Source organism: Hesperophylax consimilis, chromosome 22 (genome assembly GCF_061612785.1).
Source record: "Hesperophylax consimilis isolate HC1 chromosome 22, BYU_Hcon_1.0, whole genome shotgun sequence".
Lineage (NCBI taxonomy): Eukaryota > Metazoa > Arthropoda > Insecta > Trichoptera > Limnephilidae > Hesperophylax > Hesperophylax consimilis.
In genome coordinates this window covers 22,881,921-22,907,022 of record NC_142857.1, presented here as the reverse complement: position 1 = coordinate 22,907,022, position 25,102 = coordinate 22,881,921, and the positions used below count along the sequence as shown (strand labels likewise).

The following is a 25,102-nucleotide window of genomic DNA, read 5'->3' as shown; positions in this document are numbered from 1 at the left end:
TTACCCATTGGCCATTACCTACACTGAGTGGTTTGTATCTTATATCGGCGGTATCTTAGCCAGGAAACGTCAACTTATTGTTTTAGGGACCTGAACATTTGACGTTATTTTTATGGCGAAATTTCGCGTCATTTTTTAAAGAAAATCGCCTCTTTTGTTTTGTGGGTTTTTAGGGTTATTTTTCAGGAATATACGGTAGAAGGTATGTATTGCAAAAATGGAAACATTTTGACATTTTGCAGTCAAAAGCGCTGCTTGTTGGAAAGCCATACACTTTTCATGCTTATCAATAAATATTTAGAATTTATAATATTACTAATATCTACCAGAAAATACGAAAATTTGTAATTTGCTAATTTCGCGTTATTTTCGTGAAAACATAAAAAAAATCAAATGGTTGCGTGAAATTTGTAGGTTAATACTTTTTGCTACTAATGGCCACTAGGTGTAAAATCGGTTTGCATTCACACCTATGAAATTTGCCTAATTGATCTGCAGCCAGTGGGTCAGTGGCATCTCTGGTTGGGGTATATTGTGAGGCTGAAGGAGTGAGAGGGAAAGGAAATGGGGAAAAGGAAGGTTCCTGGCTAATCACATCTGGTCATCAAGCCCGGTCGTCAAAAACATTTCGATTCTAGACAGGTTTGTATATTTATTTAGTGCAAATAAACTAAAACAACTAAATTACTAACTTTCTTAAATCCATCAACACAATATAATCACTCCGAGGGTCTGAAGTTTTCTTCCAGGGTATTTTTGTTGTTGTTTTAATGTTGGGCCATTGATTTATACCCTTTGAGACATGGTAAATATAATTATGCCATAATTAAGAACCATGGTTAAGTGAAAATACTATCTCATTTAAAGGGGAAAAGGTGGATTTACATTAACCCTAAAATAAAAACAAAGTGACCAAGAATGCGGCCCCCGCACTGTAGTTCAAGATACCAGTCCACGAACAGGGTTGTCTCAAATCAATATAAAATTTTATCTAAAGTCAACTGCTTGGAACAAAATTTTGACAAATGCAAACTTAGTTCATTTTATAGAGCGAAGAAACCAATTATTTTTTTATTATAAACTAAATTATCTTTACTTATCTACTGCGCTGTCTATCGAGGACCTTGGTGTCACTTTGGATTACAAAGCTGTCTTTTCGCGAACACATTGATAATGTGGTTGATAAATCTCTTAAGCTACTTGGCTTCATCAATAGAATTACCTCTGACTTCAAGAATAAAATTACCTTAAAAAACATTCTATGATGTTCACATTAATCTTATTGAATCCGTACAGCATCGCTTCTTAAGAGGAATTTCTTGAAGGTTAAGGCTAGAAAGAGGCGATTACTCGTACGATGAACTTGAAATAAAATTAAATCTTTCTTCTTTAGAAAAATGTAGGAAGAACTTTGATCTCATCTGCATTTTCAAAATTATTAACAGTATGATTGACTCACCTACTTTGTTGCAACTCATCTCTTTCAATATCTCTTCCCGTAGAGTCAGAAATAATGATTTGCTTTTCCTCAACAAATTATGTATACTATTAACCAATGTCCAGAATGACAAGACTTGTGAACTCAAGTCAGGACCTTGAATTAAATGAGTCATGACTCATTTTATAAAAAGCGGGAGTCACGGTACCGGCTCAATATTTTCGTACTGTTCAAAGAGTCGACCAATTGAACGGTAGCCGGCTCAGAGCGTATGAGCAATGAGAAAAATGTGTTCGCCCGATACAACTCGTCAATTGAATGATCGCATGACTTTTGGTACCCACTGATACCACTAAAAAATAAGATGCTAGGTAGTTATTAAATGTGGGTGCATTATGTCCAAGCCCAAATACCGGATTGTCAGACGCCATTCACGCCCCTGAGTATGTAATAACAATTAACACGTGTATAATTTTAATGGCCCCATTTTTCTAAAATATCTCCTGACAAAAAAACAATAACCGTTCGATTGAGCCGTTGTATAGTTTACCGGGAGTCGTACGAATACGGCTCATCAAAAAGAGCTAGCTCAATCTAGAGCGGCTCGTTCATGAACGACTCATCGCTACTCCGAAGGTTAGCTCAGATATTAATTCATGACTAAAGGTTGGCGTAGGTCACACAATTCAATATAACCACTTGAGTGATTTTCGGCATACTATGCCGAGTTTGCAAAACGGCTTGAGTGATCGCACGCCATAATATGCCATTTTTTTTAGAAGTAGCCTAACCATAGTTTGATAATGCCTCTAGAAGCTGAAATAACTGCCATGCTTAACGATAATAATTACACAGCAGATCTTAATATTATCGAATATATAAAAGAAAAACTTTAAATTTAGATATACCTAATATGTTACAAAATATTAGTATATTGATTAATTTTAAGATAAAGACAAACGTAAAGGTAAGATAATAATTTGAATGTAAGGAGTGATGATGATGAATAATCTAGAAACCAATAATCACGCAAAACGTATCAGAATATAAAAATATTACCATTTGTTATTCAGACTATAAAAATATTAATATTACCATTTGTTATTTCGGCTACTGGCATTATACCTAGCTCTCTCATTAAAATATTAGGCGTATTAGATCTATCACAAAATTTATATATAAAAATGCAAAAATCAGTCATTTTAAATACATGTAGGATTACGAAAGAATTTTTAAATATTTATGTTGAGGAATCAGGAGGATCTATAGGCCCTCTTAGTAGTTCTATCGAGCCGAACCCTCTGATATGAAAATATCTGGAGTCGGTGAATTATTTTACCATTTGATCTCTGGTGAGTTGACGTGTTGTTCTTGTATTGTATTTATTTTGCTTATATAATGCACTTGCATAATGTGGATTGACTAGATGATCATTTGTGGAAAAGTGTGTGGAAGGGTTTAGTTTTTCCTATGGGGAAGATTTAACCCGGACATAAAGTCGGAAATTAGGATATATACATAACATTATGTTTCAATATCATGCAAAGATTTTGAAATATTCAGGATACAACAAATACTACAATAAGTTTGTAGTTTATTATTCACCTTAGAACCGATATTGACCTAGTTTGGTGAACACAAATAAATGTAAATCTATAAGTAGGTACATTATACAAATGGATATGTTATTGTATTATATTCACGAATGACACAGTTGAGTCATTCAAAACAACAAACTAATGATCTTCGGTCGATCAAAAAATAATTAGCGTGAGTCCATGAGTAATCGTTCAAAGTTTGCCGAGTCGACAACCCTGATTATTTAACAACAACTTGCTACTGCCACTTATGACTAATAAAAATGTAGTCAGACATCCTGAGCTGTTACTCAGAACTCGAGAGAATGCTAATATAAAAGAAACAACTTTAGAACGAGCAGAACAATCTCAGAACATATCTCGACCGGCAGGCATTGCCGGAATAATTTCAAATTCGACTCATTCTGCGGTCAAACGCGGTGATCTAACAGCGCGTTCGAATTTGGAACTATAGATAAGTTTATTGCGTTCGTGCAAACATAATTAAGTTTGTTATACATTCGTGTAAACAAATCGCATCGCTTTTGTTTAGTTCCGTTTGTTAATTCAAAAATGGCGAAGTTAGCGTGTGTTTTGTTTGTTTTTGCAAGTGTTATTGCTAGTTCTTTGGCTCATTCTTATCACCTTGGAGGATGTCCTGCCGTGGAGCCGATGCCAGATTTCGACATGAATAAGGTATGTAAATTCAACTTTAAATATCTACTTATTTAGTATTTAACCTCCCTAGGGGTGATTCCGATAAGGAATTGTCCTTCACCTTAAAATGAACTTCTTTTTCGCTATCATCCGAAGAATCTGGAATCGCAGTTAATGAAAAAGAAGTTAATTTGAAGGTTAATTCCTTATCTTTCAGTAGAACCAGAAAAACTCCTAATGGCGTTAATTTTAAGGTTAAGGACAATTCCTCATCTTTGAGCAGAACCCGAAACGTCCTTCTGTTTAATTATATGGGCTTGCTGCAAACGAACACAACATCATACTGCTTACCCATGCAGTAAATAAATCTGCCGAAATTATTAATCTCGTACACAGGTTGTACAAGTACCGAGTGCCTACTTATCGAGTTTAAATCAAACATTGCATCATTGTGTATCAGACCTATTTACGAAAATAATGTTTTTACCTATTCATACATAAAGAGTGGGTACGTAACGTACGTTGTGATTTCTGCAGTCCCCATTGTGTATATGTATAGATCGATAAACTTAACTTCACAGTCGGTTTATATTGGGAATACCAATAAAAATTTATTCGTGTTTTGGCTTTTTTTTAATCAATTAAATTAAATACCGCGATGCTGACAGAAAAACACCATAATAACGAGATACATACATGGATGTCAATATCCTTGATAGTTATTTATCTCATTTACGTTGCTTTACATGATTAAAAACAAATACAAAATATTCGGAGAAACCCAATGGCAAATATATTTAGACAACTAAATAACAAAAATTGCCACTTTAATTCGTAGTCAGCTTCTGAAGTTAACCATTTCCAATTGTTTGTACGTTTGTTTTACTGTTATGTTACTTGTTAAATAATCGTAGGTAAATACATATATGCTCCCACTTATTAAATATTTTAACAAAAATGCATTGTCTTTCATGACATGACAAATAGGAATCTTTCTTTCAAATATTCTGGTATTCCTAAGAAAATATATACAAATCTTTATCGGTTATGACATGTGCCAGATAACTGACCTCTCGTAATCTTGTTTACATAGAATTATAAAATAAAACAAACACTCGCATAGCGTACGTAATAGGAAGGCATTTTTTTGTTTGGGAATGCAGTGCTATTTTTAAGTTTCATTGTAGTTTTTTTCGGTTCATTCTGATTTTTTTATTGTTTTAATCGTGTTTAGAAAACCGAAGATATTAATTGTTTAAAGTATGGCATTTTAAATACAGCGAAATTACAGTTGTTTAAAACCGGAAATGTGATTTTTATAGCAACATACATTTAAAAAAACCCACTTCGTGTGGAGCTCATTAAGTAACTAAAAACATAAGGTAAAAAATCGTACACATAAATCAAATAATTGAATATTAAATTGGATTTTGTTAAAACCTGCTAAGCTTAAACCGTTAATTTGTCATTTTTGAGTTAGATATTAATACATAAATAGGATAATAAACCCGATATTTTAAAAATAGTTGAGGCGAAACTTAATGCCAAATCACTATTTTTATTAATCTTTGTAACGAATTGGTGAACATTATGAATACCAAAAATATGCTTTAGATAAATTGAAAGTTTTCCTATCGTTTCGCTTGAGTAGAATATAAATACAAAATTAAATTACTAAATAAAAAATTTAAATGCAAACTACAAAAAAATATTTTTTTCAATAGAAATGTATGAACGTATTAAGGAAACAACTTAAAAAAATACAGTATTATAGCTAAGATTATCTGTGACAGTTTCACTTGATTAACTTTTTAGCTTTCTTATAAAATTATTTACAAAATAAATAAAAAACAGTTTTTTTGCTTGAAATCGAACGTTTCTAGACTCCGTTTGTCAAGCGATTTTAATGCCTATTACCTACGATATAAGGTATACCAAGAATATACTACACATGTTTGGCTTAGCTTCCTCTTAAGTAACGAGCCTACAACACGAATTTGCTTAATTTATTACGAAAAAGAATCTTATACAATTAATAACATTTACGATTTTTAGAAAATCTATTCACTTATACTAATAGTTAATAGACTATTAGTTTTTGAATTCAATTCGTTGTTTTTTTTATTTTGTTGATTTGTAGATTTACGAGTATATTCTTAGGTGTAAACAATTAATAAACATGTAGGAATTTTCACCTTCCAATGTTTGGCCGGAAGCAAGTTCTGCGGTAAATTGTTTGGCTGCGGTACACAGTCGCTTTATAGTTATCTTTTGAATCATAACATTGGTTTTTCGAGTCACGCGGAAACAATGAAACCACTGAATTAATTAATCATTTATTGTCTCTTGATAAGTAAATAGAAAATAATGATGCAAAATAATACCAAAAATATTATTTTTTTATTGGGAATTTTTGTGGGCTTACTAAGTGTGTATATTTAAAAAAATCATAGATTGTATATAATCTATGATTTAACCAGTAAATTCAAGAGATACTCACTGAGAATTATGACAATGTTAGCACAGTTTTGAGACAAATGTTTACTTACAACATGATCATCACACGGATAAACATTGCCTTTAACACTGTGTAAAATACCCAAAGAACTTATTAGCTTACATCGAAGGCATTCTAAGATATTTAGACTTCTGCTTTTCGCCTTATTATTTTTCATTTGACTGCAATATACAATGTACTCATCCTTCGTGGTGCAGTTAACAAAACAAATTTACCTTACATATTGTAATATTAAATAATTTTGCAGCATAAATGTTAAAATAAACTTTTTTTCTTCAAAAAATGTAGTCAACAGAATTGAAAGTCAAGAACATGTTTATTTCTTGTTATTTTATTTAACCATACAAATTAAACATTTATTATTATTTACTTACTATAAACATTTTTTATATGTAAAATAAGTAAATAATAATAATTATTACCGGTGGTACCCAAACCCGCCACAAGTGCCCCTGAGGTGATATCTCACAAAAGTGGCGCTATACAAATCGTCCAATAAACAATAATTCATGTCATTCGATTTTCCCGCATCGATTTCTTTGTTGTCTGTTTCTTTTGATATCAACACTGGCTAGGAAAATAATGTTTCTCACAGTTTTTTCTTCAGTTCCAATTCTTTCCAAGGATCTTTATCAAAGAGCAATTCACGATATTTATACATCCCGAATTCCTCCACTTATAAGTTCACCTTACTTCCAATCATTCCAATATTGTGTACAAGGTTTATTTGCTGCCCTAATATTTTGATGTGAATAAACTTATCAGCCATCATTGTCACAATGTGTTTTTTTTGTATTATCCGACATCATCAAATTTACATAATGATCCACTGCTTGAATTGACTGGCATTTTTTTTCTACCTCGTGTCCAACGTCTATTTTTTGCTAGAGCCAAATATTGCCAGAACATTATCAAAAATATATATAGTTCTGACCCGCGCAAGAGTCACTCCAAGCAATAAGGTGAGACTTGCTTTGAAGTTTTATGGTGTTGGCGAAGGCCATTAAACAACTGGCAATTTCCTCGCTCCCTCTGCCACCTTCGTTTTAACTCCAAATATAGAAATATGCCCTATTTAATTTTCTTAATCAAATGTGATAAAACAAATTTCATCGCTTTTGTATGCCTTTTTCACCAAGTTTTTGCATTTCAGCATTATACATATTTACATGAGTATCTTTTTTTGCTGTAGCAGGTCCCAGAAGTCTATGTCTTAGGCACACCAAACGATAAGTTGAAATCCTCTGTAAATCCAGTGTAGAAGAAGCAGAATGTCTGGAAAGTTAAAAATCCTCGATATCTTCGAGATTTAAAAAACTTCGGTTCATCTTTTGTGAATATCGGTGAATTTTAACTGAATTCGGTCGATTTTCACAAATTTCCAAATTTTGGTTGATTTGGAAGAAGTTATCAATTAAAAAATTACGGCAAGAACTTCTTGCCTTTATTTTATAAATCTATTATCACAGAAATACTTAGTTAACATGTTCATCACATTGATTAAGTTTGTCCTTGCCGTTTTTAATGGTGTTCAGTGGAAAGAGAGTACACGAATTAGTTTACAGTGCGTTCTAACTCTTCTCTTCTTGAACCAAAAACTTCTTGCCTTGGGGACTTCCATTATCTTTACATTCGACTTTGCGTTGTCAATATAGTATTCGCATTATCTTAACATTAATATAAAACTGTTACGTTAATGTTAAAACAGTCATAAGGCAATGGGGACTTTGCTCATACAATGTTAAGTCAGTGCAGAGTCAACATTAAGATAATTTTAAGACAATTCTTGACTGTGTTAAAACGGTATGCAGACAATTTAAGTTATTGACATGAAAACAACATTAAGATAATGTTAAGACAATTCTTGACTGTGTTAAAACGGTATGCAGTCAATATCAAGAAGACAATTTAAGTTATTGACATGAAGACAACATTAAGATAATGTTAAGACAATTCTTGACTGTGTTAAAACGGTATGCAGACAATATCAAGAAGACAATTTAAGTTATTGACATGAAGACAACATTAAGATAATGTTAAAACAATTCTTGACTGTGTTAAAACGGTATGCAGACAATATCAAGAAGACAATTTAAGTTATTGACATGAAGACACCATTAAGATAATGTTAAGACAATTCTTGACTGTGTTAAAACGGTATGCAGACAATATCAAGAAGACAATTTTAAGTTATTGACACGAAGACAACATTAAGATAATGTTAAGACAATTCTTGACTGTGTTAAAACGGTATGCAGACAATATCAAGAAGACAATTTTAAGTTATTGACATGAAGACAACATTAAGATAATGCTACAGACAGCGATAAGACAATCTTAACCCTTTAGGCTAATTTGTTAGAAATCGTTGAACCTCCCTTTCTGTCATGGTGAGAAATATGAACTAAACGATGTTAGAAAGAGAAAACACCATGATTTATACTCAAATTAATTTAAAATTTAAGTTAACCACTGATAAATTTATATGTGCACCTTAATGAAACCAAAGGATCTGAACGCAATTTGAAAAAAAGTTATGAAACTTTGTGATTTTTTACTAATTATTTTTATAGTTTTTAATTTTCGGATACGTTCGGAAATATTCCAATTATATGGTTTTTATTGCAAAGCGGAAATACTCGGAACTTATGTCAAAATATGGCAAAGGTCTGAGGAGTTAAGACAATGTCCGGTTTCATGTTTCGTTTACATTTATTAATATTATCTTCATGTTCGATGATTAGTATTACATTGATAGGTATATCCTTCAAAAAGTTATCGCGATAAAATTGTTAATGAAATCATTTAATTTGAATACAAAAAGTAACGATGTGTAAATATTTCCAGATGCTCGGCATTTGGTACGTTATTCAGAAGACGTCCACGGCTTCGCACTGTCTTACGTACAACATCACTCGTAACGAGGACCCGGGCGAGTACGAGATCGAGCAGGTCTCCCAACACTTCATCCTCGGCTTGACACCCCTCAAACACGACTACAGGTACACTGGCATCATCAAGACGAACGACCCCAGCATGCCGGGGAAGATGCGAGTCAGATTCCCGCTGAGTGAGTACTTTTTTTAAAATTTAATATACATAAGTGGGTACAGTGGTGTTATATAAATTACATTGGTTACGAAATATATTTATAATCGCAATCTCACCAAAGAAGAAACTGGTTCTTGTGCTTGGTGAGCGAGTTACACTAATTATAAGGAAAATAGAATAACATTATTTATTTTGTAAGAAACAAACAGCTTTTATATAATATACAATGATAGATATAAAGATACAAGTTAACTGAAGTCAAGCCACAGAAGTTAAGAAGATGTTAAAGTTCATTGGAAATGAAGTTTTAATATCTTAAAATCAATCTGGTGTTAAAGGAAGGGGAGAGGAAGAGGAAAATAGGAAGAGGATAGGAGATGCTCCCGATACATTCCATACTCTCATATTAATAATCGATCGTACGCATTACTTTTTTTTTGCATTAGGCAATTCACCCTAAAGAGAGTGCTATGTGCCGTTAAAGTTAAGGGAGAAGGTTATAATTTTATGGGAAATCTATACGGGAATAGGAAATCTCAAATATTGAAGTCATTCAAGTCTATGAACTTGTATAGAACTGAGAAAATGCGAGAATTGTTGAGAGAAAGTAAATAAGGAATACTAAGGGGAGATTGGTGGGTGATTTTTATAAGTAAACGATAAATGCCTTTGAAAGATGAATGATTTTTACAATTAAAGAAAACATGATCAAGAGTCTCATTTTCCATGCCGCACTGGCAGAGTGGACTATCTAGGACCCGGATTTTAAACAAATGGGATGCAATGGAGCAATGACCAATTCTCATTCTCGAGATACAGGATATAAATCTTTTGGATTTTTTTTACCGTGGAACCAAGGTTTACTTGGAATATGATTTTGTATTCCAGCATAAAAAACACCAGTTCGGGTTTTCGTATTAGTCCAATTTTCTTCCCAGGAGCGAATCATGTTGGATTTCAGAATTGGGATGACGTCAAAGATAGGAATTCTAAAATCTAAAGGATTAGAGCCAGAAATCGTTCCAAGTTTAGCTAGGGAATCGGCTTTCTCGTTACCCTCAATTCCTAAATGGCCAGGGACCCAAACCAATATTGTCTCGAAATTTAATTCATTTAAAGATTTAAGGGTGTTTCTGATATTATAAATAATATAGTCTTCTGGTTTATGGATATTTGAGGAAATTTTCAACACTGCGCTTAGTGAGTCAGTGCACAGTAAGGCTCGTCGAATATTGAAAAGCTGGATTTGACTCAAAGCTTGTTCAATTGCGAAGCATTCTGCAGTAAATATAGAAATTTCTTTAGGCAATTTATAAGACAAATCTAAATCGAATTCGGGAATGTGTACCGCAGCTCCACAATCTTTGTTATCATACTTAGAACCATCTGTGTAAATGAGTGAAAATTCTGGAAACTTAGAAGATGTAATGTTTTTAAATTTTTCCTCAACATTTTGATTAGATGAGGTTAAAATATCAGTTCGGAATTCTGAAGTTATAACGTTGGGGATATAATTGATAGAATCAAATGGGATGGAGAAAATAGGAAGGATAGGATCTTTTTGTAGATTTTGGAGGGAATAAGACAGAGATTTGAATGAAAGAAAACTTTTTAGAAGGAAAGGAAGTCGATTTTTATCTGTCGATCTTTTTTCGTTGTTTAAGTTATTGAACAAATAATCAAGGCTTTGTTCTAAAGGGTGCCGGGATATAGAAAAACATTAAAAAATATATTTATCAGCCAGGAATTGTCAGCTTAAAATTAAGGGGGGATCAACAAATTCTACCTGGAGAGAATTAATTGGAGAAGATTTCATCGCTCCAATAATTATTCTGAGCGCTTTGGACTGAATTCTTTCAAGTTTTTTGTCCAAATATTTAGGAAGAGGATCGAAAAGAAATGTTCCATAATCCAAATGGCTTCGCACTAGAGCACCATACATTAATTTAAGAGTAGTAGGATGAGATCCCCACCACACTCTGGAAACAGCTCGCATAATATTTAGCCCCTTTTCACACTTAGCCGAAATGTTCTGAATATGCGGGAGCCAGGAAAGTTTATGATCCAAAAGTAGTCTAAGAAATTTAATTTGCTTAACGATTTGAAGAGGGACATTATCAAAGCAGACAGAAAAGGGGGGTATTTTTCTTTTGCGCGTAAAAGCCACTACTTTGGTTTTAGACGTAGCTAAATTCATCCCATTTGTCAACAACCAAACTTTAATATTATGTAAAGCCTAATTTAATTCCTTCGCAGCGCGCGATAGATTTTTGTGTGATAAATATATAAGGAAATCATCAGCAAAATAAAGTCGCTTGATAGATGAAGGAATTACACTGTCTAAATCACTTATATATATATATATTAAATAATAATGGACTGATTATGGACCCCTGAGGTAACTCCTTCCATAGTTGGCGATTTATCGTTTTTGAGGAAAAGTGGATAATAATGGATCTGTCTGTTAGTAAATTAATAATAAATTGAACTAGTTTTAAGGGAATTTTTATTTTAATTAATTTTTCTTTCAAAATGTTAATTAATACATCGTCGTAAGCTGACGAAAGATCAAGAAATGTGGCCAGAGTGCAAGAATTAAGGGACTGAGATATACAGATGTCTGTTGTTAACACACTTAAATTATCCATGGTTGATTTCTTTTTCCGGAAGCCATATTGATTAGGAGAGATAATTCTGTGATTTTCAACAAACCATTCCAATCTGTTCTTTATCAAGTGTTCTGCTACTTTCATTAAACAGGACGAAAGAGCAATAGGACGATAGGATGAGATTTCAGATGGATTTTTGCCTGGTTTCAAAGTTCAAAAAATCGGAAGGATTTTTTGAACTTTGCAGACTTCCGGAATAAATCCCGTTTCGAACATGTAATTAATTAGGGATAAAAATATTCAACCGACATGTCTGAGAATGCTTTAATGAAACTATATAAGATTCCATCAGGGCCAGGAGAAGAGTCCGGGAAGGGAATTGATTACTCGATTTAATTCACTTACTGAGAAAGGAGAGTCCAGCCAGCTAGAGTGAGATGGATAAGAAATAAAGGAAGGCATTTCCTCACATCTGGCAACTGACGGAGGAGCTATCTTATCAGCAAAACCTATAATAATTTCTTTTGGAATATGTTTAGAACGCTGCGGAGTATGACGAACCGATTTTTTTAAAATTGGACCATACGGATGACTGGGGAGATTCAGGAGACAAGCTTTCACAGAATTTTCGCCATCCAGACCTCTTTTTGTTTTTCAAAACGCGTTTCGCTTCTGCCTGGGCGCGTTTCACAGAAAGGTAATTTTCGAAAGACATACATTTACGGAAAATAGAAATTGCTTCTCTTCTGGATTTAACGACACTAGTGCATTCTTCATCCCACCATGGGGTGGAATGTTTAATCTTAATGTTAACATTACGTTTTTTAAGTGTTTTTTCTGCAGCTTTTATTATCATGTTAGGAAATAATTCACATTGTAAACTAGTGTTGACAAGGGAAGACTTAGATGCTTGAACAATGGAGTCTAATTCTGAAGAAAAATTTCTCCAATTCGCGTCTTTCGTTTTAAATTTAAAACTATTGTTTATCGAAAAAGAATGCGTGGAAGATAGATGGTGGAAGGTAATTATTATAGGAAATTGGTCACTGGAAAGGGGATCTTTAAGAATGTTCCAAGAACATATGGGAATCACCGAAGATGAGCAAAGAGATAAATTGACTGCACTTTTCCGATGTTGAGGGGCAGTGAAACGAGTTGGATATCCGTCATTTAGTATACATAAATTATAGGTATCCATAAAATCTAATAGATTATGGCCAGAACGGTTTGTTAACTCACTAACAAGGATCGTAATTAATAGGGTAATTAAAGTTTGAATAAAAGAAGAATTTTCAATCGTGACTTTAGGGAAGATATCGGAAGTGGAACAGTGTTTTAAGGCAGTCCTATTGGGAGCCTGGGATTTATTATTCCCATTCGGGTTAAGTAAAAGTTCATTATGTAGTTTTTTATCGAAAGAAGGAATAAATTTTGGATTAGATTTTATCGGTTTGAAAATTGTTTCTTTGTGTGAAGATGACAGAGGGGATTTAGGGGAAGAAAAATGAAAGAGAGAAGCGTTGGACGTTATCTCTGCAAAAGATTTTTTTGTAGGAGGGAATAATTTAGAGGCCTGAAAGTAGGAAATGTTGTCTACAGCCATTGACTGTTTGATATATCTCTGTCTAGATAACTCTGGACAGGCCACACTAACAGCAGTATGGTTGCCCTTACAATTAATACAAATAGGGTTATTCGTTGTATTTTGACACTGTTCAAAGGGATGATCCTCTCCGCAATGGAAACAACGAGGAGAGGAACGACAAATAGGTTTTGAATGGCCAAAACGGCAACAGTTGAAACATTGGATAGTCGGGAATCTGTATACTTCAACGGGAAGAGAGTTATAATAAATAAATACACGGGATGGTAATGTTTGACCTTCGAAAGTAATAACAACGGATTGGGAAGGTTTCCATATAGTGGTGCCGGTGGAAGTATCCTTGAAATTCAAACGACGTGCTTTTAAAACTTTTGGAGTTAATTGAGAGTCATTAAGAGCGTCTACTATTTCTGTTTCTGATAGATCGGTTGGGATACCTCTTACTCTGCCCATTCTGGTTAAATTGAAAGTAGGAATGAAAGATTTAAATTTATTATTTGAAAGAGAACCTATTTTTTAACAAAATCATTAGGTAATGTGGCTGATTTAAATTCTATGGATAGTTTGTATCGACCTTCCGGTTTTATTGATCCATTTATAATACCGAGGTTATTGAGTTTTGGCTAAAAATAAATTTACCAAAATCCAGGGGATGAATTATTTTCCCCTGTTCAGTCCTTTGGACATTGACAATAAATGGAGCTGAAGATGAAATAGAATACATAAGCTCAATGGCTTTTGCTTCTGGAGGAATGGTATCATTATAAATTCCATGAGAGATTGGGGCTACGTTTGATTGTGAAAGAGATTTAATTTTAGGAGGTACATTAAGGCAAAGCGGAGGCCAACGTTTTCGGGAAGGAATGGTTACAGAAGTCTGGGTATCATCAGAATCGTAGTCGTCTACAATATTAGAAATGGGCTCAGGGTCCGGAGGTCGATTTTCATCTTCCTCCATTTCAACAAATTAAAAAAAAATAATTAATAAATAATTATTATTTTAGAAATAATAAATGATAGAAATAATATACGCAACTTCGTCGCAAACCAATAACACAAACAAAAATAATGAATACGAAAAGGTAACAATAAATAAATCTTATCTGTACGCCGCGCCGCCTTCAGTAAGCCGTCAAACACAGAGCACTGGTAAACACGACTACACACTTCCGAGGTTCGGTGACTAATCTACGCATTACTTCATATCGATATTTCTTTAGGTTATCACCAAAAATGCCAATGCTGTAAAATTTTTTATTATATTGTGCACATATACGAGGAATTGGGGAATTCTTTCGTATGTTTGTTCTACACGAGGGTAGATAAAATAAATCAGATTGTCGGGTTGATCTAGACGGAATAAGAAGGTGAAATAGGTGAGTATATATTTATAATAGGAACAATTGAAACTTCTGGATTATCTATATGTGTAGTTGTACATATATAGGATTCTGTTACATACTAAATACTGAGCAAATAAGAAAGTAATTAGATACATCTAAATAGTGTAGAGATGAATATAGACAGATAATAAATATAAATAAAGGGAAAAACAGGCAATTATTTAGTTTATTATTTCTGACAAGTATAACTTCAGTTTTAGTTTAAGTTTGTTGATATTGTAATATATAATAGGTATAGTTGTTTTGCATTTGTTTGGTATTTTGATGTTTTATTGATATCATGTTGATAGGTGGGTTTCAAAGTTTTTGATGATATTATCTTTATAAATTTGGCTAATTGCATTGTTCTTGAAGATATCCTCTACTCGTGGCACCCCGAAATCTGCAAATAGCGTTTCTGTTGGATATATGAAGGGTTTCTTGAGGATTATCAGGGTTAGAATATTGTTGTATGATCCCCCCTTCAATATTGAATGAACGACTGGATTAGTGCTTCGTGTACTCTTTAGGTTACTTCGTTTTAAAATATTTCTTAATCTTAAGAATATATGTACACACTTTCTGATACGCTTAACCAATTCACAGGTATTGCTCTTCCACTTCATATTTTGTTCTATTATCACTATTTTGAAAATAAAACAATAACTTGAGCCAGAGTTTATCACAAGCTCTATTATTAAATAAAACTCCGGCTTCAACAAAACACTTGGACTTTCAACGTGATAGATTAACAATAGGCTCTGATATCCTAATTAGCAGGCTGTTGGAATAATATGGACCCCAGACCTCAAGGTTCTTCCACCTTATTTATTATCCGCTAGGTTTCTATAATACTCGACAGCTAATGCCAACTATGGGTAACCCAATAGACTAATCTAGTACCATCTATGGGTGAGTTCATACACTAATATGAAGGATATTATAGGTTGTTTCACAGAATTTGAACAAGTCAAACAAACAAAAATCTTTGAAATTGGCTATTAGCCACGTGACGCAACTAGGTCCAAAAAGGAAAATAGGTTTATTTCGTTCGAAGTTCATCGTCTTAATTGATGTCGTCTGACAGAAATTAATTATTTAATTGATGTTTCCTCCGGGTTCAGACCGTATTTATGAGTTAATCGACATCTTCCGGTGTGCTGATCAAATCAAGGAAACATGTATGATATGTTGTATATAATAATAACACTCATTTAACTGCATTTTTATTTGTTTAACTGCATTTATTGTAATTTCGACGAACTCGTAACGATATTTATTTAGATTGATCCCTAAATTATTTATATTTAAGATTAATAAAAACATTACCTTACCATTAAAATATTTTATGTGAAACGGTTTGGAAATTTTATAAAACGGTTTTCAACTACAAAATTAGCCGTAATCACCAGATTTAATTTTTCTAAACGATGAATTAGTAACTTCCCGAGAGATCCTTCTAGAAACTTTGATATTTTATTAATACGTTCATCAGAAATAATCAAAACAAACTACACTTAAAGATCGATTTTCTAAGCCTGCTAGGGCAAAGTCGACCGTAGATTAGGACCATTACTCCGGGCCGCGCGCCGAATATTGTTTTTTCACTTACCACTTACGTCGTTAAGATTTCCACTTTATTTTAGAGATTTGATAGGGGAAATTCAACCGCTCTGTCCAAATACTTCAAGTCCGCGCGTCGCATATTTTTGTGCACGACTTCTTCACTTACGTAGTTAAGATTCTGGCTTTATTTTAAGGTATTGTATTATAAAGTGTATTCTTGTGGTAGACCACATAAAATCCTGCGATAATAAACTGACACATCATTTTTATCCGATGATTTAATAAATGTTTTTAATTATCTAACCAGTGTGCATCCGTAGAAGAACCACATTTTCCGCTGAAAAAAATTAATCTATTCTTTGATTTTTACCTCCTTTGCAAATGGTCACTTCTTATCTCTGTACTAAATAGTCATAGAAAACTCTTGTATAATATTTATGTACTTAAGGCGATGCACTACGTCGTGTAATATTTTAAATTGAGCCGCCATCAATAACAACCCTTAAGTAGATGGCGATAAGGTCTAAAATCCCGCTTTACACCATCCGCCTGTTTTGATTTATGCAATAAAAAAACATGGCCAAAAAGTGCCTTTTATTTTATTTTGTGGATGTTCAGGCCTGTTTTTTTTCGATCATTTTATAAATAACTTAATTTTCACATTATACAAAAAAATTATTAGCGAAAATGGGTTCGTAAGTAGGAGATTTTGAACTTTAAAGCAGTTTTCATAGGCCTTATACATTTTTTTTTCTGGGCTTATAAAAAGTCTTATCTAAAAATACTCGATTATTTCAAAGGCCAAGATGTATTCTATATTCAGTATTTAATTAAAGCATTTGAAACATTTATAGGTGACCAAAATTTCAAACCAAAAACACATGATTTTGCATTACTACATATGGCATCTCCTTATATTGTCTGCTAACTTGATTATTCGGGCTTCTTCCAAATTTCAACCACCCTGCTTTCAAATCATTGGACAAATCAAAATAATTTTGCAAACAATATGGAGTCTTGTCTTATTTTTAAATACTGTTTGAATTTCCCTTTTGTTTCCGGTAATGAAGCGGAAATTATCCCACTTCCCGACATCCGATCGAGCTGAAACTCGGCATATAGACTCGTTGTCGATGACAACGCATTCTATCAACTTTTAGTGGAAATCGCTCACACACCCGCAGACATATACGCATTTCTCTGAAATCGGATGATATAACAGTAGTTAAGATTCAAAATAAATGTAGGTCCTACCCGATCTGCATTTGTGAAGGTTGGAGAAAGGTTCAATCCTCAGTCAAACCAAAAAAAAAGTTTGAATGTTCTAAAAGACATTTTTAAATATGTAGTAATACTTTATGTTGTGTTCCCACAAAGAGTTCTCCAACTCGTCGTGGAAGGAGATTTTAAATAATAGGTTATTTTTGTTAAATCAGGGATTTATTCAATACTTCGCGTATTACAATGGTGACTCGATAGTCGACCTAACTAGGAGCTGGCTAAATGAGATCTGAAAACACCAAGTTTGTCTGGGAGCATTCTAACTGGTCCTGGCGACTACTGGCTACTAGCTGCCATCTTGCGGACTTCCAAGCAAGTTCTATGCACTGCCCTCTATGAGTGCATCTGTGAAGCTCTTAACTAACTTACTTCCCAACACTTTAGTAAGGGTCGATTTTAGAAGTCGCTTTCATTATCATAAGTCTTGTATAGGGCTAACATATTCCTCAATAGTGACCATCTACTAACCCTGTAAAAATCTAAAGTACTCTCTACAATTGAAATTGAGAGCCACCTCTCGTCTGGAGCCCCACAATACTTGATAAATGAGGGCGGTCCGTCTGATTTACAATCCGTTGTCATCTTTAACGCACAAACGCACAGTAGGTGTGCTGAATCTGTTCTACAGATATTTAATTGGGGCCTGCTCTACAAACGTCACTTTATACTAACAAAAACCAACATGACGGTAAAAGATGTTTGACAAGGGAAATTTTAAAAATTGATTGAAATTTTTTTTTTTTTAATGCATCTTTTTCCTTCTCCCCCGATGTAAATTCTTGTAAGTCTAATATATTGTATTTATGGGGGGAGTTTCACTATTTTGTGACATACGTCAAAAGATAGTTGCTGTCTTTAAGTGAAGAAGTTGTCTGTAAGTGACATTACAAATGTCGATGGTCAATGCAGAATCGTTAAGCAGTTGAGTCACTCTTGTTGATTGGCGCATTCTGATAGACAGAAGTCCTCGCTTTCGGAGTATAAAAAAGTTGGTGGAATCTCCCACTACTATCCTTGTTAGGTACATATAAATTAACCTCTTTCAATATAATGAAATAACCACCAACTGACCATTTTACTGTTATTTCCAGGCATCGGGGGCTCCGCCAGCTATACTGTGTTTATCACCGATTACACGGGATACGCTGGAATCTTCACGTGCCAGAAGTTGACCTTCGCTCACAGGCAGTCGGCCTCCATCCTCTCCAGAAGAAGGGACCTTGATAAGGATTCCATCGATAAGGTACACAAAAACAATAATAATATACAAAGGTATACAATAACAAACAATGAGAGACTTTAAAGGCAATCAAATGGTCTTAAAAGTTTCCTAAATACATAAGAACAGAAAAAATGTGCCTTAAATTTTGATAGAAGATATTCTTCTACGATACCCTTACAAAACAGCCAGCTAATCTGATTCGTTCCACAGATCCGCAACCGCCTTTCCAGGTCCGGCGTAGACCCTTATGACCTGTCCATCATCAACCAGAACGATTGTCCCAAGCACCCTGACGGCGCCCCCAACGGAGTCAACATCGATATCGACCCGGACACCTTCTCCGCTCACAACATCGCTGGAGTTGTCAAGAAGGCCGGTGAAAAGATTGGTAAGTTAACAACTATCCGTTTTATTTTCTTCCTCTTTTTTATTTCTTTCTTTTTTTCTTCTCCTTTTCGTCTTCTTCCATGTATTTTTCTTCCTTTTCCTTTTTATCTTTTTTACTTTTCACTTTCTTCTGCTAGTTTTCTTCTTTGGCCTTGATCTTCTACCCATTTCTGGTTATTCCCTTACCGCCTCTCCAGAATTACTTATTTTTGGTCAGGGCCTCCATTTTAGCCCTCACAATTTGTATGGTCATTGATCTATCTTCTATGGTCTTCTTAATACCTCTTTCCTGCTGGTCTCTAGTTCAGCAGTTATATTAACAATCTCTTTTTGAAGTGAAACTTCTTTACCCGCGTCATGCAATTTCGAGTACCGGAGTAAAACCAACTCATGACCGAAACGAAAATGCGGGACCGATTAAAGTTCATTTGATCTAGTCAAAGTTTTGAAGTAAAATATAAATGCTTCTTAGCTCATCTCGACAACTGGCGTTGGTGGTGTAATGGTCAGCGTAGTTGCTTTCCAAGCAGTTGATCCGAGTTCGATTCTCGGCCATCGCACATAATTTTTTTGTTTTTAACGCCTTTTTTTTTTTCAATGGTTGACCATAATATCAATCCACTAAGTAATATTTTAGGCCTGTAGCATACTTGAAAAGTTAAAGAATGATATAAAATTTTTTATGATGTTAACGATAAAAAAATAAAAAAAAACATAAAATTACCATAAAAAATGGGCCAACGGCACGCGGTGTTCCCAAGCGGTCACCCATCCAAGTACTGACCGCGCCCAATGTTGCTTAACTTCGGTGATCGGACGAGAACCGGTGTGTTCAACATGGTATGGTCGTTGGCAAACGCTAAACAATATTAATTTCTATTCTACCTGCCAATAAATATATGAAAATTAGTATAAAAAAGCCCTAATAATACTGAAAACATTAGCAAGGTGTGTGCGACGTTGATAAAAATAATCATTACATACGCGCTTGAAAAAGATCGTAATTACATCCATAACTTTGCAGGAATTTTTTTTTTCAATGGTTGACCATAATATCAATCCACTAAGTAATATTTTAGGCCTGTAGCATACTTGAAAAGTTAAAGAATTTTATGATATTATTAATGATAGTAACGATAAAAAAATAAAAAAAAACATGAAATTACCATAAAAAATGGGCCAACGGCACGCGGTGTTCCCAAGCGGTCACCCATCCAAGTACTGACCGCGCCCAATGTTGCTTAACTTCGGTGATCGGACGAGAACCGGTGTGTTCAACATGGTATGGTCGTTGGCAAACGCTAAACAATATTAATTTCTACTCTACCTGCCAATAAATATATGAAAATTAGTATAAAAAAGCCCTAATAATACTGAAAACATTAGCAAGGTGTGTGCGACGTTGATAAAAATAATCATTACATACGCGCTTGAAAAAGATCGTAATTACATCCATAACTTTGCAGGAATTTTTTTTTTCAATGGTTGACCATAATATCAATCCACTAAGTAATATTTTAGGCCTGTAGCATACTTGAAAAGTTAAAGAATTTTATGATATTATTAATGATAGTAACGATAAAAAAATTAAAAAAAACATGAAATTACCATAAAAAATGGGCCAACGGCACGCGGTGTTCCCAAGCGGTCACCCATCCAAGTACTGACCGCGCCCAATGTTGCTTAACTTCGGTGATCGGACGAGAACCGGTGTGTTCAACATGGTATGGTCGTTGGCAAACGCTAAACAATATTAATTTCTACTCTACCTGCCAATAAATATATGAAAATTAGTATAAAAAAGCCCTAATAATACTGAAAACATTAGCAAGGTGTATGCGACGTTGATAAAAATAATCATTACATACGCGCTTGAAAAAGATCGTAATTACATCCATAACTTTGCAGGAATTTTTTGAAGTGAAACTTCTTTACGCGCGTCATGCAATTTCGAGGACCGGAGTAAAACCGACTCATGACCGTGACGAAAAAACGGGATCATTTCGCTATAGGAGCCTAGCTAATATTATATACCTAGTTTAACTCACTCTCCTAACTCATCTTCGCTGTCTACAGGCAGAGCGCACGACTGTGGTCGTGAAGAACCGAGGTTCGATCCCCGCTTTAACTAATTTTTTTTTTCTTTTTTTATAACTTTTAATTTTTTTTATCACATGCTACTTATAAATATGTCAATAGACAGAAAAAAAGAGAGAATGAAATGAAAAGAGAGAGAGAGAAGAATACTAGAAGTTTCACTTCTGTCTTGCGTAGGCTTGACACACCCATTTTTTTTCTTACAGCTTGACCTGCACATTCCCATCTTAATTGAGTAATTATTTATGTGACTTCAAAGAGAACGCGTCGAGGCAAATCTACCAACGAGTGAGAAGCTTTGCTTGTATTCTTCTTCGTATAGTAGAGGGGAGTTGGCGGAGGTCATACGAAGATTGAGCAGCAAATCACTTGATGAAATTAATCAATTGATTCAGAACAGAAATGCCTCCGAAGAACTGGTGGTCTTCTACGATGAGTCTTTTAGGTCACATTTGAACATTATAATATATGCAGTGTCTATGCGTGCACTGGATAAAATTCTCTAATACCCACGTCCTTCGAAAGAGACAACCCTGGCAATCAATAATATAATTTATTTTTTTCAGGTGATGGAATTGAATACGTAGCAGGAGCTGGTAAGACAGTCTACAACAAACTGGCAAACAGTGACGACAAAAACGGAAAGTTAGAAAGGGAGCGGGAGAGCGAGGAATCATCGAACGTGGCCCTTTTTAGCCGGAGGAACCCTGACTTAGATGCAGAGTGGATGCCTTAAACAGCAACATCAGCAAAGTACAAATAAAAGAAACACACCAAATTCACAGAAATGTTGACAGAAGATGTCCAAATTTGAAGAGATTAGATTAAATAACTGTAGGAGGGTGTACTAGTGAAGCAATTCTTATAGGCATGGCTGAGAATGCACGGACTGTCACACTCAGTTGAAATTCGAAATACGTTGACCAACATATTGCTTTTAGTAACTGCTTGAAGCTGCCGATATTGACTGCTTGTCGAAGTCCACGTATTACCAGCCATGGTTTTCAAAAGACTACAAGAATTATCCCCTGTTCTAGTTTTAATGACACGTATTAAGTCAGTTTTTTTAAATAAAAAAAACCCATATAGATCATGAATCGTTATTAGGTAAGCATACCATAAATTTTTTAAAGTTAGACAAATTCTGTAATTTTATGATCGCTTAAAGCGATCGGCGAGTATCACGTCACAAACGGAAATCACACATTAATATCAATTTTTGCTCCCATTTCAAAAAGGGTTCTTGAATGATTGCCTCAGGCATAAATTTTATTTTTTTATTGTTTCGGGAGATTAATGAATAAGTATAGATTAGTCGCCGAATTTGGTCTATAAAGAGGTTTATTGATAATGATAAAATTAAAACTATGTATAATAAAAATATGCTGAAAATAAACGATTTTCTAGTATCAAAATAGGTTTTTCATTATCACGCCTTGTTGAAACTAAGTAAATACATTATTTTTTTTATTGTGTTTATTTCTTGCTAGATCAATCCCGATGAGTTACAGAAATAATTTGAATACTGATTTTACCTGGCTACAATTTAGCTAGACCTGAATAAAGCAATGACAAATTGCACAAAAGCATACATCAGTTATATAATGATATCTGAACATTGTTTTGATAAAATACATTATTCATATCATACGTGTTTCTAGTTACAGTGTAGTCCAGCCCTAATGAATGTGAACCATATACACAGAATAGTTATATATTAATCTTTCTATTTTTTTTAATTCTAATACAATGCAACAATATTTCAAGATCGTGCACGATGAGTTTTATTTTAATTTGACTAACCCAAATCCTCTGACATTTTGCTATGCATGTCTCATATAAAAATTGTCAGGATGCAGATTGCGCCAAAAATATGTTGTGTTTATAGGGTTTTCCAATAAGAGGTGTTATTTTGATATTCAATGGTAAAATATCATTGGTTTCGTTGCTTGTGTGGCATGTAGCGCCGTCTTGTTGAAAGTAAACCTTGTCCAAATCAATACTATCTAATTTCAGCCATAAAAAATCATTAATCATCTCTCGATAGCGCAATCCATTCACCGTAACTGTTGCTCCAGCCTCATTTTCGAAAAAGTAAGGTCCAATGACTCCGCCGGACCATGAACCGCACCAAACAGTCACACGTTGAGGATAAAGAGGCTTTTAAACAATAACTCTTGGGTTTTTCGAGCCCCAGATGCGAAAATTTTGCTTGTTGACGAAGCCACCGAGGTGGAAATAGGCCTCATCACTCAAGATGATTTTCATTTGATTCACTCAAGTGAATTTTAATAATTTAATGCGTTGTTGAAGCGTGTATCATTCCATTTTCGATAATGGCGTAGTTTTTACTTGTCAAATGTCAAAAAATGACAGCTTCAAAAGTAACATCTACCGAAATAGCGGGCTATTCAAAATAACACCTCTTATTGGAAAACCCTGTATATAACCTACTTGATCTCTGCGGTGATAATAAGTTAATAATTACGTCAACACTTAAACAATTTCAATGAATTATAAAGATGACAGAAATACAGATAATGAAAATATTTTTTTGGTTTTTTCCTCATTACAACATCAAACCTGATACTGTTTATAAAAATGGGGTTTATTTTCCTACTTCGAAACATTTATCCTGACGAAAAACCATTGGTTTTGAAACATGGTGATCTTTTCTGATTAAATTGTATTGTTTAAAAAGGGTGACCGGATAATTCGTCAAAATGACAATTCAACACACCTTCAAAAGGTGACATAAAGTTACGAAAAGTGATGAAACAAAAAATAGATTAATTAGGTTAAGTCTATGTTAGTTTTTCATCGCTTTAATTGACTTTATTTTACTTTTTAAAGTTGTGTTGAATTGTCATTGTGTTGAGTTATCATGGAACCCTTCACATAAAAAAATAAACATAAAAATTTGTTATCTACATATCAAAATTATAAAAAATAATTTAAAAAAACGAATTGAGAAAAATTATTCGAGACAAATCATCTATCGGCCAGGTTTTTTTTACATTAACCCCACACGGAAGTCCCTGGGGAAAATGCTATTATTGGGGATGCTGTGTGGAGTATCTTTTTAAGGAAAGAAAGGAGAGGAAAAAATGGGAAGGAAAAGGTACGAGGGGTGGATAGAAATCAAATATCAGTGTGTCCAGAAGTGACGTACGAATGATCTGTCTCTCCCGCTCTGGCACAATGCGATACCATAAATTATCAGACAGAAGGATTTTCACGGACTTGGTATTTCTATATAAAAATTCTAAATTATGCATTTGATAGTACAGAATTGCTAAGCCGTCGGATTCCTCTACGTAATGCTAAAAATCTGGATTTATTTCAGTGCAGAAATACTGGGACTAACTTCCATATGTATTCCTAATTGCCCTGAATACTCACGGAAGGAAATAATTATATCGAGTCAGTGGACATCCTTAATTTATCACTTAACAAAGACAAAAGATTTAGTCAGTTTAGTTATGTCATTAAATTTAGTTATTAAATACTATATGTATAACTTTTACTATTCTTTTGATAAAATTCCCTAAATAGGGCCTTAGTTAATAAATAAATAAAAACCCTGAGAAAATAACTAGATGACTTGAATCCGGCGTTGGTCGAATTTTCTCTACTTACCATAAATATAATTTGCATGAATCATAATATAAAACTTCCGGAAGAAATTCTCTAAATTATAGTGAAAACCCTATC

At 34.0% G+C, this 25,102-nt stretch overlaps 1 protein-coding gene and 3 non-coding genes across 4 annotated transcripts; 1 reads left to right on the top strand and 3 right to left on the bottom strand.

Moving 5' to 3' along the window:
- The first annotated feature begins 3,364 nt into the window (after positions 1 to 3,364).
- On the top strand, positions 3,365 to 22,803 carry LOC149413259 (apolipoprotein D-like). Its single transcript, XM_089645343.1, has 5 exons — positions 3,365 to 3,711; positions 9,038 to 9,260; positions 18,774 to 18,925; positions 19,115 to 19,292; positions 21,955 to 22,803. The coding sequence occupies exons 1-5, from the start codon at positions 3,589 to 3,591 to the stop codon at positions 22,122 to 22,124; spliced, it is 846 nt and encodes a 281-aa protein (XP_089501469.1). The 5' UTR covers positions 3,365 to 3,588; the 3' UTR covers positions 22,125 to 22,803.
- LOC149413262 (5S ribosomal RNA) lies at positions 20,027 to 20,145 on the bottom strand. Its single transcript, XR_016304481.1, has one exon. It is a non-coding gene; the product is annotated as a 5S ribosomal RNA (ribosomal RNA).
- On the bottom strand, positions 20,469 to 20,587 carry LOC149413261 (5S ribosomal RNA). Its single transcript, XR_016304480.1, has one exon. It is a non-coding gene; the product is annotated as a 5S ribosomal RNA (ribosomal RNA).
- Positions 20,911 to 21,029, bottom strand: LOC149413260 (5S ribosomal RNA). The gene has a single exon (XR_016304478.1). It is a non-coding gene; the product is annotated as a 5S ribosomal RNA (ribosomal RNA).
- Positions 22,804 to 25,102: the final 2,299 nt, after the last annotated feature.

Excerpts from the sequence above, each read along its gene's own strand:
- LOC149413259 (XM_089645343.1), top strand. The coding sequence starts at position 3,589 with ATGGCGAAGTTAGCGTGTGTTTTGTTTGTTTTTGCAAGTGTTATTGCT. Across the intron at positions 9,261-18,773 it reads GCGAGTCAGATTCCCGCTGA|GCATCGGGGGCTCCGCCAGC; the intron begins GTGAGTACTTTT and ends TGTTATTTCCAG. Across the intron at positions 19,293-21,954 it reads GAAGGCCGGTGAAAAGATTG|GTGATGGAATTGAATACGTA; the intron begins GTAAGTTAACAA and ends TATTTTTTTCAG.